Source organism: Astatotilapia calliptera, chromosome 19, assembly GCF_964374335.1.
Source record: "Astatotilapia calliptera chromosome 19, fAstCal68.1, whole genome shotgun sequence".
Taxonomy (NCBI): domain Eukaryota; kingdom Metazoa; phylum Chordata; class Actinopteri; order Cichliformes; family Cichlidae; genus Astatotilapia; species Astatotilapia calliptera.
Window position 1 is genome coordinate 30,203,166 of NC_137440.1, and position 15,724 is coordinate 30,218,889.

General features: G+C 41.5%; 4 protein-coding genes across 11 annotated transcripts; 1 reads left to right on the forward strand and 3 right to left on the reverse strand.

The window, feature by feature from the left end:
• The first annotated feature begins 134 nt into the window (after positions 1 to 134).
• On the forward strand, positions 135 to 2,845 carry gstz1 (glutathione S-transferase zeta 1). Of its 4 annotated transcripts, none has more exons than XM_026151915.2 (9): positions 135 to 317; positions 625 to 676; positions 763 to 830; positions 1,008 to 1,088; positions 1,335 to 1,460; positions 1,598 to 1,673; positions 2,097 to 2,149; positions 2,233 to 2,282; positions 2,668 to 2,845. In XM_026151915.2, the coding sequence occupies exons 1-9, from the start codon at positions 288 to 290 to the stop codon at positions 2,792 to 2,794; spliced, it is 663 nt and encodes a 220-aa protein (XP_026007700.1). In that variant the 5' UTR covers positions 135 to 287; the 3' UTR covers positions 2,795 to 2,845. The 4 variants fall into 4 exon arrangements, with proteins under 4 accessions (XP_026007700.1, XP_026007698.1, XP_026007701.1 ...); XM_026151913.2 differs by having other exon boundaries at positions 139 to 317; positions 969 to 1,088; XM_026151916.2 differs by having other exon boundaries at positions 144 to 545.
• Positions 2,846 to 3,034: 189 nt separating this feature from the next.
• Positions 3,035 to 6,874, reverse strand: LOC113011990 (uncharacterized). The gene is made up of 13 exons (XM_026151910.2): positions 6,716 to 6,874; positions 6,444 to 6,614; positions 6,271 to 6,376; positions 5,609 to 5,746; positions 5,400 to 5,522; positions 5,134 to 5,311; positions 4,927 to 5,055; positions 4,598 to 4,785; positions 4,276 to 4,472; positions 4,107 to 4,198; positions 3,964 to 4,018; positions 3,638 to 3,735; positions 3,035 to 3,524 (listed from the first exon to the last, which is right to left on the reverse strand). The coding sequence occupies exons 1-13, from the start codon at positions 6,775 to 6,777 to the stop codon at positions 3,295 to 3,297; spliced, it is 1,767 nt and encodes a 588-aa protein (XP_026007695.1). The 5' UTR covers positions 6,778 to 6,874; the 3' UTR covers positions 3,035 to 3,294.
• A 1,951-nt stretch (positions 6,875 to 8,825) lies between these two features.
• tmed8 (transmembrane p24 trafficking protein 8) lies at positions 8,826 to 11,736 on the reverse strand. Of its 3 annotated transcripts, none has more exons than XM_080293497.1 (6): positions 11,563 to 11,736; positions 11,135 to 11,246; positions 10,951 to 11,038; positions 10,744 to 10,837; positions 10,246 to 10,539; positions 8,826 to 10,135 (listed from the first exon to the last, which is right to left on the reverse strand). In XM_080293497.1, the coding sequence occupies exons 2-6, from the start codon at positions 11,242 to 11,244 to the stop codon at positions 9,918 to 9,920; spliced, it is 804 nt and encodes a 267-aa protein (XP_080149623.1). In that variant the 5' UTR covers positions 11,245 to 11,246; positions 11,563 to 11,736; the 3' UTR covers positions 8,826 to 9,917. The 3 variants fall into 3 exon arrangements, with proteins under 3 accessions (XP_080149623.1, XP_080149624.1, XP_080149622.1); XM_080293498.1 differs by having other exon boundaries at positions 11,135 to 11,281; XM_080293496.1 differs by having other exon boundaries at positions 11,135 to 11,251; positions 11,563 to 11,734.
• A 1,018-nt stretch (positions 11,737 to 12,754) lies between these two features.
• noxred1 (NADP-dependent oxidoreductase domain containing 1) lies at positions 12,755 to 15,594 on the reverse strand. 3 transcript variants are annotated; one of them, XM_026152395.2, is made up of 6 exons: positions 15,329 to 15,594; positions 15,015 to 15,199; positions 13,941 to 14,121; positions 13,698 to 13,852; positions 13,374 to 13,572; positions 12,755 to 13,286 (listed from the first exon to the last, which is right to left on the reverse strand). In XM_026152395.2, the coding sequence occupies exons 1-6, from the start codon at positions 15,439 to 15,441 to the stop codon at positions 13,151 to 13,153; spliced, it is 969 nt and encodes a 322-aa protein (XP_026008180.1). In that variant the 5' UTR covers positions 15,442 to 15,594; the 3' UTR covers positions 12,755 to 13,150. The 3 variants fall into 3 exon arrangements, with proteins under 3 accessions (XP_026008180.1, XP_026008181.1, XP_026008179.1); XM_026152396.2 differs by having other exon boundaries at positions 13,698 to 13,762; positions 15,284 to 15,594; XM_026152394.2 differs by having other exon boundaries at positions 15,284 to 15,594.
• Positions 15,595 to 15,724: the final 130 nt, after the last annotated feature.

Sequence of the window (15,724 nt, forward strand, 5' to 3'; positions counted from 1 at the left end):
AGGCTCCAAATTCGCCCTCTCACTAATAACGCAGCGTGATTGGGTTCTCGAGATTGCCTTCTGTCCAATCACGACTCCAGCTTTTGGATTAAACCCGCCCTAGCTATGGAACGCCACAAACTATTGGCTAATTAAACCAGTCAGTTCTCCTGTCAGGAAGTGTGTCTCAGCTGAGCTGTATCCACACGCAGTTTTGAACAAAGTGGGACTTTGCTGTAAAGTGTGTGATCTTTAAGCGATCAGTGGCCCTTATCCAAAAGATTAAAGTGTTATCGCAGCCAGCGACAATGCGCTTGTCGTTAGCCTGCCTCGCTAAGGTACTGTCACTGTTCGCCGGGTGTTATGTGTGCATCAGCTGCTTAATTTCAACCATATGAAGCCCAATGGTGCTTAGTCATGGACCAAAGAGTAGGTAGGAGGGAGTTTAGGGGACACATCCTATTGGCTGCTCAAAGTGGATGAGATTTTTTGTAGAAAAAGTACTTGCAGTAACTGATCCAGTCTAGTCGAGGGAAATCTACAGAAGTATGGCAACTCAGACTAAGGTGAACCCACTGCATAAAACCACAAAGCAAAACTGACTTTGTTTCCAAACTGACTTAACATTTTCTGTTTTCTGTTCAGCCCATACTTCACGGATACTTCAGAAGCTCCTGCTCCTGGAGGGTTCGCATTGGTAAGTCATGCCCTGGGAATGTTCAGCTAAGCTTTGGTGTAACTTTTTTTTTTATCACTAAGGTAATGAACTTGTTTGTGCACCAGCTTTTGCTCTAAAAGGTGTTGAATATGACCAGCTTCCAGTCAATCTGATCAAAGATGGAGGGCAGCAGGTACAGTGTGCAGACAAACATGACACTTTCTGCATGATTGCTTGAATATTAAAGAGTCCAAAATCCTGCTAAAACAATATGTAGTTTCTTAACAAGGTGCTGTCTTAAACAATAAAACCATGCATTTCTTTTTTAAAGTCATGTGTTAGTCTGACAGTGGCTCTCTCTGTGCCAAAGCTTACTGAGGAGTACAAAGCGCTAAACCCCATGCAACAAGTGCCTGCAGTGGAAATTGATGGCACCACTCTCTCTCAGTCGGTGAGTCTGCTTCCATAACACTGTCATGTTATCTTATTACATTTACTGAATATTTTGGTAATACTGGTAACAGTTCTAGTAAAAACCTGACTTGTTTTCTAACCTTTAAGCATTTGCAGGTAGTTACTTTGTAATTTCAAATAAAATACATTAAAATTCCATTTAATTACACCTTTAGTCGGTGTATTTTTAATTACACCATGTAACATTAAAAAAAACGTTACCAAAATTCTTTTGTTTATGTAGCTGGCAGTGATCCAGTACATCGATGAGACCAGACCAGGACCCCGTCTTCTTCCAGCAGACCCAAAGGCGCGTGCCCAGGTTAGGATGATAAGTGACCTCATTGCCTCGGGTATACAGCCCCTGCAGGTAAGCAGAACACAGTCCACAATGCCATCAGTTCAAATCTCTACTCTGGTTCACAAAAAATCCATGCTTGCAATGTCAAGGTCAACCTGCAAGACCAGTAACTTTATCTTTTTTTTTTTAATTCCTGGACTTCGCAGAATTTGTATGTAATCCAGAAAATAGGAGCGGAGAAGATGCAGTGGTCTCAGCACTTCATCGATCGTGGTTTTCAAGGTAAGCGGAAGCCTGTCATCTACTCCTCTATGCTTCGTTTTCATTTTAAATGCGGAGAACTGCACTCTGAAAACACTTTGTTTTACACAGCAGATGATGAACACCGAGTTGCCTCTATAAGTGCACATTTTTGCTGTCATTACAAAGCGTGACTCATCAGCTTAACCATCCTGCTTTGCTTTAATGTCGCAAGCAGGAAGGCTTTTAAAACTGACGATGATGATTAAATCAACAGTGATCCATTCCTGAGAACTTAACACAGAAGTACAAACTTTTCTGTTCTCCCAATATTTACATTTCCAAACTTTCCAAAGTAATAATCTAGTTCTGCCCCACATTTGACACCCCTGCTCTATACATTAGAAACATGAAGTGATGAGAAAAATGCCAATGTGTTTTACATGCATGCGTTATTACCCCCAGCTCTTGAGCCAATTCTGAAGCAAACAGCGGGGAAATACTGTGTAGGCGATGAGGTAAGAACATGAATATATCACAGGACAACATCTGGGCAATTTCCAGCACAAAGATTACTTCTTACTTTCTGCTTCTCTTTTAGATTTCCATGGCAGACATCTGTCTGGTCCCACAGGTCTACAACGCAGAGAGGTATGCTATGAGAAGTTTCATAAAACTGCAATAGAAGCGCTACTTTAATAGAGATGGGCTTTCCACAAAATCCAATTTACATATTTTCCCTCTGGCGTGCAGTGCTGTTTCTCTGTCTAGTGCGTTTTGTTCGAGCTGACCAGCATTTAAGATGGTGGCTATAAAAACATCTGCCTTGTTTTAAATATGATGGAACCAGATGAAACTAGTTGTGCCACAAAGCGTCAAATAATACATTTGGAAGGTTAGCAGCAGCATCTCTTTCCAGAAATCAGAACAATTTACTTCTATTATATTCAAGAGAAGGCAGAGATCCCAAAACATGATATAACCTCGAAACAGCCTGTACAGGGAAGCATCACCACTATGTTTTTAATGTCTACAGGTTCAAAGTGGATGTGGGGAAGTATCCAACCATCAAACGGCTAAATGAGGCTTTACTTGAGATTGAAGCTTTCCAAGTGAGCCACCCATCACGCCAACCAGATACACCTGATGATCTGCGTGCTTAGTACAAAGCCACTGAGAAGTTGTTTGTGTTAAATAAAATGACTGAAAAGCAACTCTGTTCCACTGCAGTTACTTTAAATGACAAGAAAGGTTCAAGTAAAAAAAAATATTTATTAGTATTTTAGCATGAAATTGAACTATGACTTTAATTTGCCTTTTTAAAAAAAACAAACAAACAAAAAAACAAACAAACCACCATACAGATACGTGGAGAGGAGGTACGGGACAATAATGTGTTTAAAAAAAAAAAAAAAAAAAAACCCCAACGCTCAGATTTGCTATGCAAAGTGGAAAACCTCTCGTCTCACTGTTCGCAGCGCGTTGCCTGATGGTGATTTTCGAAGACACATAATAAAGTAAAAGAATCACACAGGAGACACATGAATAGAAAGTCATTGCAACAAAACACAAAGCAGAAGAATTAGTCTTCCAGACAAAACGCTCTTCTCATGTCTGATCACATCACGGGCCATGGTGGCTAAAAACTGTTTCCAATTTGGACTCATTTGTCAAAAGGAATCTCCACGGTGCATTTGATTGTGTCATCATAAAAGGAACCAGAGCAGTCCGACCCACCAAACACCAGCAATGCACACTGGATTTTAACATTTTCACCCTGTCCATGTGTCCCAGTGTCTCTTAGGATAGCGCTGCCCAAAAGCATCATGCTGTGTCCAGCACGAGGCCTGGAGCAAAGCAGGGGAGACACCAGTGAAGTCCACATATTCGTATCTGGGGGAGAAAAGAAATGAAGCTCGATTAAAAAGCAGCTGATTTCATCAATATTGATGCTTCGTGCAAAATAGCAATAATACTGAAGGAAAAAAAAAAAAAAACCTGCTCACCTGTATTAAAGATGTGAACATCCTGCAGGGCTCCAATTGCACTGCACCCTCCACTGACTAAAATCCTGTTGTCTGAAACTGGGAGTGCTGCATGAAACCTGTCAATTAATATATAAAGAGGTTTTATCTGTATCATTGTTATGGCCAATCTTTACATATTCTTAAATATGAATTATGTTCAGCTAAAAGAAAAGAATAATCTCACTAGGATGAATTTTGTGTTAAACAACATTAAAATTGCACTTGACTCTTTCTGGGATGCCCAAGGATACTACAACCAGATGGCTACATGGATGACATTTATCAAGGTTGATTAGTTTACTCACCCTCGAGGCAGCGGTGGCATGTTCCCACTCTTCACAGCTGTGTACTCCATAAATCCTGCACTCAGTAGGGAAAATGTAAGAATCAGTGCAATCCTGGACACTCTGTTTCAATCTAAGGCGGTCAGTGGCGGTCTTTATCTTACCCAGATCTAACACATGGAGGTCGTTAAAGTAAGCAGCTGTCTTGCGTCCACCGAATATGATCAACTTCTGAGACAGAAGCGTAGTCGTGTGCCTGTTAAAAAGCATGAAATTAGCATTCCTGAGAATTAAGAAAGCACTTAGGGTACAGTAAATTTACTGAAGACTGACCCAAACCGAGGCAGAGGTCTGTCCCCTTCCACAATGGGCTGGTACCAGAGTCCAAACTCTGGGTTGAAGATGTATAGAGCATTACTGCAGGATTTATCCCCTGAGGAAAGGCTTGACTGAACTCCTCCAAAGACAAAAAGTTCTTTTTTGTAAAAGGCTGCAGAGTGATACGCTAAATTTGGAACGCTGCCTTTTGCCTTAAGGATGGGAAATATCCACAAATACAGCAATGAAAAGAAAAGAAAAAACAAAGAGCCTATTTCACATACACGTACATGCTTTTAAAGAATGTGAAAACGCAGCATGTTAACAACAAACCCACATTGACAAGCTTCCACTTCCAGGTCAGAGTATTAAGGATGTACAGCTCCGTATAGCGCCGACCCTCCCTCAGGCCACCGTAAACAAAGACTGCTCTAGAGTCTGGGTCATAGGTTGCAGTGTGTCCTCGGGCACAGGGTGGTTCAGGTCCAGAAGCAGAGGAGTTCAGCGGGAACCAGAAGTCACCGTCTGAAAAGAGGTCAGGTAACGATTAAGTACAAATGCTTCCTCCACCGGTGCCGCACACCTTCACTCTAGTGACATGCTTTATAGATACAGGGAGCTAATATACATATATGGCCAGATGTATATTCAGCAAAGTCCACTGACCCAACTCGAGCTTCCACAGGGAGTCTTTGCAGTAGTTTTGTTCTGAAGTCTCCCCTCCAATGAGGATGGCAGTATCAGGGTCACTCAGACACATGGTGTGGCACCAACGCTTTGACGGACACGCTGAAACTAATCACAAATCTTTGTAAAAGCCACTTCTGTGCAATCCTGTGTAATCCCAATATTTTTTTCCTTTTTGCCTCTGACCTCCTCTGTTCTCACTCTTTATGAGCACAGTCATTTCTTCTTGACCGTTTATCCCGGATGACCTCATCTTCTTAGGGGTCGAAGCTTGGTCTACATCCTCTGAGAGGCTGTCCACGTCCTCAGAGCTCCACCTCAGTTGGCCTCTCCTACCAATGACTGTACGTCTGGGTGTCTTTTCCTTCCAGTCACACAGAGCGCACAGCAGACCTGCGTCAGTTACTTCCCTCACATGCAGACACTAACATACACCTAAGGATAACACTCACTGTAGGCCACACTGGAGGTTTATTCCCCACAGCGGAGTCACTGGTGTCGACTTTATTGACTTGGACCTCAGCAAAGCACACGCTGTCGCTCCTGTCGCTCAGGTGTGAGGTCTCAGAAGTCACCTGGATTTGTATTAATTGAACAATCATGACGCTCGAAAACCAAAGTGTGCATTCCCACTGAACTATTTTGGCCCCGTTTATCTCACCGTTTCACTTTCAGCATCTTGGGTGTGTAATGTGGTGGAATGATCGGTCACATCGTGCCCTTCGGGGAACAAGCATTTCCTTTGAACCAAAGGGGTACTGCTGAAGATGCTGGAGTTGTCCTGTGGCTGGTCACAAGTCTTGGCAAGAAATAAGTGAAATGCCACTATGCAATATCAGCTACAGACTGCTTTTTTGTTTTAAATCCCACATATAGGCATGATGCCTAGCACTCTGACGCAAAGAAAGCAGGGAGTGTAATGGAAACTAGCACAAAGAAATGAATATTAAATGACAATATATGCCATAAAGCTATTTATAGCAAGGTGAAAATGGTGGAATCAGATTCTGTTTTCCAAGAGTTATTTATAAAAAAAAAAAAAAGCAGTCAGCATAAGATATTAGGTTAAACTTCACCTTCCTTTTAGGCTTATTGTATCTACTCAGTACAGGAGTTGGATTAATTGCATTCAGATAAGCTATATTTGCCCTTTGCATGCTATAACCTGTAGCCTGAACAGTTTGTGTGTTTTAAAGTGAGGCTATATGTAAATTCCCCACTGCATTTAACCATTAGTAAAATAACCCAGACTTTCCCCACACAAACATGAGCTCTACGTGAGTTTTTTCGGATCTGGTCGCGCTAAATACTTGTGTTTTGTACCTCTCCAGAGACTGTGAGTAAAATCTTGCCATAAACTCCCCTCCTGCCCCTCTCTGCAGCCACTTTGACCATCTCTGGGCTCCAGTCACCTTCCCAAGTCAGACACCTGAGCACAAAGAGATGTCAGCAAACTCTAGTTTACAAATTCACAACCTTGCGGCTACTTCACGAACCTAAATTGAGAGGACAGAATCCCAATTTTCTGAGCTGGTACTTCTGCACTGACCAGAACCTCGACTGAAATTGTGGTCAAACTGCATTCCCACTGTCCCAGACCGAAGATGACCAGCTGCTTAGGAAGAGGCAGCGGGACATGGACTTGAAAGCACCTCCGGTTAGATTTGCTGTGAAGAGTGAGTCCAAGTAGTGATTCTTCGCGTCCTTAATAATCTGTCAACATGGTTTTTTAAAATTATTATTATTATGTATTTATCAAACGACATACCTAATAAACTGGCGGGGGACGTCACGCAAAGACCAAAGGACATAAAAATTCAGTCTCCCCATGTTGTTTTACGGATCCAATACGTTCTGAGAGCAGCAAACATCGGCGGTACTTAGATCTCCAGTGCTAACCTCTGATTGGCCGAGAGGAGCTCGAGGCCGTGGTGAACACGCACAGGTGAGAGGTCAAAGTAATTAAGTAATAGGCCCCCTAGTGGATCTGCTGGTTGGACTCCAGATGCCTCACTGCCTTTCTATATGTCTTTGGATAAAGGGAAGTCAAGTGTATGACTGAACATCTATCCATTCGCTTAGCAAATTCAAGATCTTTGTCTCATAACAAAAATAAAAATAAAATAGTTACAATTTAAACTCTAAACACCAAATATCTGCTATCAGTATTTATTATGGATCTGTGCGGGCTAACTGAATAGACTTTCAAAGTCATTTCATTGTTTTATAGACACACAATTGATTGGCATGATCAAATTTCGTCAGTCATATTTGCTTCACGTATTATTGGTGATCAAGTGAGAACCTCCACTGCACTAATAGCAATATCAGATGAGAGTTCTAGCTTCTCTCATCAGTAGGTGAGAGTGGGGCCGCTTAGGTACGAGGTCCATCCAGGAAATGTGGCTTGTGGCTACCATCTCTACTACTACACTGTTTTCCTCATGTTAGCACTTATAGTTTTGGGGGGGGGGGAATTATATGTGGGACAAAGAAACTTCTGAGTGTATTAGACTTGTGTTTCAGCCATCTAGAAAATGGCTGATATCTGAAATTTTCAAACAGTGAATGAACTTTTATTAAAAAGACTAATCGTGCACTGTGGTCGTAAAAGGGATGGACATGGTCAGGAAAAATATTCAGGTAGGCTGTGGTGTTTTGATGGCGTGCACTTGGTACTTAGGGGGCCCAAAATAAGCCAACAAAATATAATCATGTCAGTTCTTGGGCTCTGTGGTGTTAATGCAGTGTGGTTGTGTCATATTACTTTATTATTCTGTCCACCCTCAGGAGCAACATTTCATCTAAGAGGCGACAATGCTAAAAACAGCTTCTATTAGAGTTCATCTCCACTTGCAGTCTGAAACCATGCACTCTGGTTCTTACTTAATGAGACCCAAGCTGATGTAGAGTTTGGAATAACAAGAGTAAATCGATATATTTATCTTCATCTTTATTCTGATTGTTTATATCACAAGAAATTAAGTGATAAAAACAAAGAAGAAATCAAATGACAAACTAAACAGGTGTAGGTTGATGCTACAGCTTATATAACACCTGCTCATGATGCCAGACCAAAAAATGACCGCATAAGGAAAATTAGATCCCAAACCTCCGATTTACATACAGAACCAAGACAAACCATAAAAAAGAAAGAAAAGGAGCATTTATCACAGTACTGAATAATTATGTTAGTCCTATGCAATTTTTTAAGCAGTCGAGTGTGCTGCAAATTTTTATTTAGTCAGTACAGTTCCAAAGGCCTCGAAACAGAAACTCAATGACTGTTCACATTTGTGCTAACCTTGGGTTTCTCAAAATAATATAACTTCATCTTCATTTGTATTTATTATCCCCTTTTTTTTAAACAGCTTCTGGATGCCAGCTGACATTCGACCATCATATGCTTGTAGATAATGTGGATTATGTTAGAATCTAGTACATCTTTATATTTCCGTGAAGTTAATTGAATAAATAATGAATTTGATGATACTGAGAGTAGCTTTCCATAAATTATTGACCATTTTTCTTTTTAAAAAAAAGAAAAATCCAGTAAAGCCCAAGCAAGACTAGCTGCGTCGTAAGATTGTGTGAGGCCTTAAGGGAGAACTGAAAATAAAACCTGGTTTCATCAGCACCTCTGTGCAACTATTACATCAATCCCCTTATGTCACAATTTAATGGAAACACAAGGGGCCACCCTGAAGTGCTTTCTAATCCTGGATGTGCAGCGAGACTGTTATGAAATGACGGGGTCTCGGGTGAAATGCGCAGCTTTGGCTGGCCATTTTTTAATTTATTTTTTTCTCAAGCTGTCCAGTAATCGACCGTGATTCATGCTGGTTTTATCTAATCGCCTCAATTAACCACAAAGGAAATGAGACAATGGTCTGTTTGAGGAATTAGAAATTTCAGGATTTGATGCCATCAGCATAACTTACAGCGAGGGTTTAGTACAGTAACAGTATCAGTTGCTTTACAGTATGCTGTATACAACGTCAGCAGCCAGATCTGTGAAATCTTTGGAAGATGCACAAAGAGTGATTGAAATGAGGAAAGAAAGATAATCTTTTTTTTTTTTTAAAAAGACCAAAAACAAAACAGTAACTTACTTCTTAGACTTGTGCACAAAAAATAATCTACCTCCAAACATAATGAAAGTGTGCAAGTCAAATGTAAATATTGATTTTTTTATTACATAAGGAGCTGCATGTGATAAGGGATGGCTTTTAATTGTGTCATAAAAAGCACAGTCTGATTACCACTTGCTTCAGTACATTCGACTTATATATATTTTTTAACCAACACACCACTGTGACAGCAGACATCGCCATACTCTGAATTTACATAATCTGAAATCTCACGTGATTAGGATCAATACAGAGAAGAAAAAAATAAGTTAGGTTGGTAACAAAGACAAAGCAATAAGAATAATAAGAAGAAAAAAAAAAGGTGCACAAGCGCACACACACACACACACACACACACACACACACACACACACACACACACACACACACACACACACACACACACAACAACAAAGCTTCTTTCTTTAGATCATAGCTGATTTAACACAGTTATACCCGTGCAGGTCTTCCCTGATCACTGCTACCATAGATCTGTTACAGGTGAAGACAATAGATATTTTATGATGGGCACTTGACCAAATAGCACGGTGCACACATGGGAAAAATGGCACATATGCAAGGCTTCTTCAAACACATGTTAGCAAGACACTGAAGCGTTTGAAATCTGTGGGATTACAAACTTAAATTCAACAAGAGACAACACAAGCAGACGGTGCTAAAAAATAGATATCCCTATATATATATATATTTTTTTTTTTTCTATTTTATTTTAGAATTTCAATTATGTCTCCCTCCCATCCCTCCCCCAACAAGTGTGGAATCAAAAATAGTTCATTGTTCTTCAGTAAATTGTACATTCATAAGCGATAAATGGGCATCTCAGGCACTATAATAAACCCTGTAGTAAAGTGTTTTATTTCGCCAAAGGGAGTAGGAGTTGTCAAACTTCAGGAGATAAGTGCCTTCACCTGGAAATTCGTGGCTCCCCCCCTGCACGGACAGGTGGCTGTCCTGGCGGTACACGGGGAGGATTTCAGACAAGTTAGAGTTGGTGTGAGTTTTGGAGCCCTTCTCGACGTCCCCGTTGCCGACGGGCCCTGCAGAAATCACATGATCCACAAAGTCAACACACCGAATCGTAACCCCAGTGGGGGGAAAACATATAAAAGTACAACTGCCATCGCAAAGAGGGGCGTCGGCGCCTGACCTTCAAGCTCCTCCTCTTCGTCCTCGTCATCGCTCGACTCGCTGATATGCACCGTGATGGACCGACTCGTCACGGGAGTCCAGTCAAAATAGATGCCGAAGCCAATGTCGTAGCCGTCTGTGGCAAACTCCCAGCACACTTTATTGGCTTCGGGCACGGTGGGCACGTGGACCGTCATGATGTCGCCTCGGTACACGGTCACCATGCTGTCCTTCTCTGTTCGGAGCTTCACCTTTAACTCCTTCACAGCAGCAGATGTCCAAGTTGTCGGGGGGTTCAGGGGCGGCATCTGGGCTGCCATCAGAAGGGACACGCGGCAGTGACTTTAACAAGATGTGACAGCAACTGCAACACTTTATCCAACTCATTTTAAGATGGCAAAATCTCAAGCAAATACTGTGCACGCACACTGCAATTAGCGGGACGTTTATGAACCCGCAGAGTCAGAATCACTGCTGAACAAAGCAGCTGTCACTATGGCACACTGCAGGTCCTCACCTTTCATCTCGGCGGAGAGCTGACAGCTCCCTGCACTGCTGTTCTCCTCGCCTCCTTCCCCCAGGGCCAGCTCAGCAGGGGCCTCGTCATTACCCTCAATATGCGCACACATCGGGGTTATTATTGTAAAGACTTAAATTGTTAGACTATGCCTCCCTATTTACTGCAACTTGTTTACAGCTCACCTAAGCACACAGTATTACCTACCTCAGAAAGACGTCCTGAATCCTCCTTGGTGTCATCCATACTGTCTTTGGACTGAGTAAAGCTCTCTGAAAGATTTGTATTCTGCAGCCTTAAGTAAAGAAAGAATAGAATTTTTAAACCAAGATAACATTCAGACCACCCATCTGCATAGCAGCTCCATTTAAAAGCCGCAGCAACAGGTTACCTGTCCGGTGGCGTGTTGTCGCACTGTTTGGCTGTTACTCCGGGGAAAGATGAGAAAGACAGTGATGAAAGCCGTGACTGGAGCTGTGATGTAGCCTCTAATCTCTCCATGGCTGTCCTGAGAAGGCAAACACCTCAGTCTGCGTGGCTGCAAAAAGATGAAACCCCGCCCCTCCCAACCACAGGGGAGGGAGACGGGTGAAGCTAGCCTCCTAAAGCAGGCTGTTTAAACTAAACAAGCTGCCGTTTCACATAATAAACCCCGTCAACCGCAGTATTGCCTTCTGATTTAACAGTTAAAGCAGTAGCGACGAGCTGTGTTTACATGTGCGTGGAACTCTAGCTTCATTAACCAGGCTAGCTGTTAGCTTATAGCTCACGCTAGCTAACCAGCGAGCAGTTAAAAGGACAGCCAAAAACTTATCTCACCACAACGTAGCGTCGAAAATATGATGTGATTTTAGTTTAATCAAGCTCAGGGCATGAGGAAAACCGCCTCCATATCCCTGCAATCATGTGAGGGACCTCTCCACAGTGCTGCCGCTGCTGCTTCTGCTGCTCAACAGGAAAAAACAGACCCGGATTTTTTGACACTTCCGTCTTTTCTCGGAAAATCTGCGAATCTGCATCCTTACCAGGAGCCTACTGCAGCTCCTCCGAGGACATACGCCGCTGCTTAATATTTAAACCAGTCTAAAAGTATACGTCCCAAAGCCAAATCATAAACACAGATTATTTAACAAAATCTAACAACTATCTTTTTTTTCAGTTTTAAGTCTTTTTTCTCATGATACAGTACTCTGCAAAGGTCTTGAGCCCCCCCCCGCTTTTCTTATTCAATTGGGAAAATCTAGGAAAGAAATAGGAAATAATAGGAAATTTATTAAAACTTGTACATAAATGGAAAGACAACATGTAAGACAAAAGCAGAGTTTGTACAACTACAGCTCTCTTAGACAAGCTTTCCTGTTATTTCTTTAAGCAATCTTTAAAGCTCTTCTCTAGATGTTGGCTGTATTTTTGTTCCATTCCCTGTCAAGATGATCCCACACTGTTTCAATATTGTTGAGGTCCAGGATCTGGGGAGGCGATCCATGACTGACAGTGTTCCCCTGTGCGTAGTATGCTCTTAATGCATTGGCAGTGCATGTGGGATCATCGTCATGCTGAAAAATGAAGCTTTTGGCAATCAAACCTAATGTTGTTGCATTAATTTCAACAAGATCCCCAACACCACTGGCTTAAATGCCAACCCAAACTATGACAGTGCCTCCACCGTGTCTTGCAGATGGCTGTAGACACTCACTGTTGTACCTCACCCCTGATCTCCTCTGTATGTCACATCTGGATTCATTACTCCATCGGACCTGTCTTCAGTTCATTTGGTGTGTAATTTGGTATACTTCAGCTGTTTCTCCCCATTTTCCTTATTTAAGATAGGCTTCTTGACAGAAGTCTTTCCACTGAGATCTTTACTGACAAGGCTGCAGTGAACAGTAGATGAAGGTCCAGGTTTTTTGCAAGAGGCTGCCATCACCAAAGTAGCTACAGATACAACTTAAAATTGGTTCTTTCCCAAGTCGCCTGTGCTGTATAGAGACAACACTTGTTCATCCATGAGTGCATTTTTTGATGCTTTAATGTTTCATAGGTCAGTGTTAAGTGGCTTAATAGAGAAAATAAAAAAACATAGTAAGCTTGAGACTTTTGCACAGCACTGTAACTGTACTGCATAAAAGTATCTGAAGTAAACCTATCTACATTTCACAAACTTTAGTGAGTCCTTCATGTTATAAAATGATTTTCATTCAAAATTGAAAATGTAACACAGTAATACAAATTTTGAATTGGAAGCAACTGACCAGCCTCATTATTTAAGACAGGTCACAAAAAGCTAAACAGACTTTTATTTACTTTTTAATTTTTCGTATTGTTATGTATTCTTTCAAAATGAGACATGGTTCACAGAGACTGAGTTCACGTATCAGTGATTTTAATGCTGTGGCTGATCAGTGTGTCACTTTGCTGGTGTCTCCATCTGGGATTTATAAGCTGCAGAGAGGCACTGTTGCACAGATTTACTGCTTGATAGAAAGCGCAGCAGCGGGGTCTCCCTGATCTGGGCATCCATAAGTGAAATCCAGGGAAAAGGCCTTTTTGGAATAAAGTTGAAATATATAATTACTATTTAAATGAGATATATGACAGTTTAAAAAACAAACAAACACTGATCTACTCACTCATCTGAGAGAAGAGAAGATGCATAGGATGAATTGATGAAACTGTGTGCATTTAATTGCACAGTGTCTCCACATTTTTCTTTAAATATTGATTTAATTAAGAGGAGAGCCTCACTGGATCCCAGACTGGCAGAGGTGCAGATATTCAACAGGATATACAGCACCGCACACACCCAGTTCAGACCCAGAGAAATACCTCCTACATGTGGAATCAAAATGTACAAACTAAGAACAGAACTTGTAAAGAACTTGTTTAACTGAAGCTCATGCAAAATACTTTCTGTCACATATGAAACAAAATGAAAAGATGCTGAAGTGACATACCTTTCATTGTGAGAGGACACGATGCTTCTATCAGCAAAGGATCTGCTAAAGCTGAGGCCACATGACTGCAGGACAGCCAAACATCCACAGTGTCACAAGAGACAACGTCATACTTTGGCTTCAGGATGTAGTCGTGTCCAAGAAGCTTAGCTAATCTGAGACAGTAATTCAAAAGAAAGCGATTCATTGACCCAACCCCCCCAAGAAATGACCAGTCCTTTGTGTGTGTGAATATGGCTGTACCTGGTGACGGGAATGGCAGAGGTGAAACTGTACACAAGGCAGTGTTTTGCCAGATGAGAGCGGAGATCAACACAGACTTTTGGGATTTGAGAGGGCAGACAGCAAAGGAAAAGAACATCCGCCCATGCTGCCAGTCTGCGATTGTCAAAGAAACATTCAACTTCTGTATGGACAAATTCCACTGAAACACAGAACATACAACGATCTTAGCAAACACTTTTTTTCTTTTATCAGTACACACGGAAGTTTGGTCCAAGTGCAATTTAGTTAAACCAACACATGCTTAATGATTAACTCAAGAATACCATAGAGTCACAACAAGCAACCAATAACTATTCATAGTCTTAAAAGGGCATAACTGAAAAAACAAAACAACAACAACCTAGCTTAAATCTGCTCAAAAATGCATCTGGGTAGCTTAAAAATTTAAGAGTGAAGAGAGTCATTAAGGAAGCGTATGGAAACCCCTCAGATTACCCACTATCTGAAACAAGGAGCTTTAGCTTCTCATCCCTTAAGCCAGCCTTCTTCTGACTGGCTGCCCCTTGCAAACAGAAGGTTTGACCATATTAGTGGTATCCACTCTGAGTGATATCATGAGGAGCCAGCAGTAGGAAAGCTAGCATTTATAGCCACATGAACAGCGATCTTTCACCTCACATAGATTACTTCAACGAAAGAATCTAATTATTTGAAGCTTTGACCATGTCTAATATGAGCATCCACCACTGTAACGCTCTATAAACACAACAGAATAAAAAGGAAATAGGTCCACCACTTTAAGATTATGTGTCTCATGACATTTAAATCCTGTCACAAGAAATTATTATACTCATATTGTATACAGCATTTGTATTCTATTTTATTCGATTGTATATAGTATTTTATTTTTATTATATTCTATTGTGTACAGTATCTTATGGATATACTATTCCATTGTTTTTTCTATGCAACTTTGCACTGTCCACTGCTGTAACAAAACAAATTTCCCATGCGTGGGACTAATAAAGCTTATCTTAAATCCACTGCATCACAAGCATTTTTCTCAGATTTGGGCTTTTTGTGCGTGTGTACCTGCTAACTCTGGTCTCCTAGTGGAGATCTTAATATGTGAGGGTTTGATTTTGGTCTTTTCAAGAAGTGCTTGGCACAGCTGTTTTCCCAGATGGCCCATCCCAAGTATACCCACGCGGAGGTCGTCGTGCTCTCCTGGTGCCACTGGCTTTCTGATTTTCGCTGTGCGCCTTCTGATGGCACATCTATAATACAAATGAATGAAGCAGCTCAGACAGATTAAAATATACTCAAATGACTGCAAGACTATACGTGTGGGATGAGTTCACCTTAGCGAGTCAATGAGCTCACACACGAAAGCTGCGTGCGCGCACCCGCAAAATGTCAGTCCAGCCGAGCGCGCCCGGAGGTAAAGTAACTTCTTTTCGTCGTCAGCGAGCCCGCTCTCAAAACACAGAGTGCTCAGGTCGGCGACTATGTCCGCCATCACCAACACTCTTTGAGCACACAGTTAAAATGTTAAACCCCTTAAAATAGTCCAAGTCTACGCTCTTAACACTTTTCAATAGAGATTTGGGAACCAGTTCTGTTGCCATGCCAACTTAGCGAGGTTAGGCTTTCAAAATAAAAATCACTTGACAGACGGACGTATAGTTTTCAGAATAAAATATATAAAGCAAACGTTGAAATATGATGCTAACACAACTCCTAAGGTTTACAAAAATGTCTAGAGTCTAAGTAAATAAACACCAACCAAGCACACTCCAGTG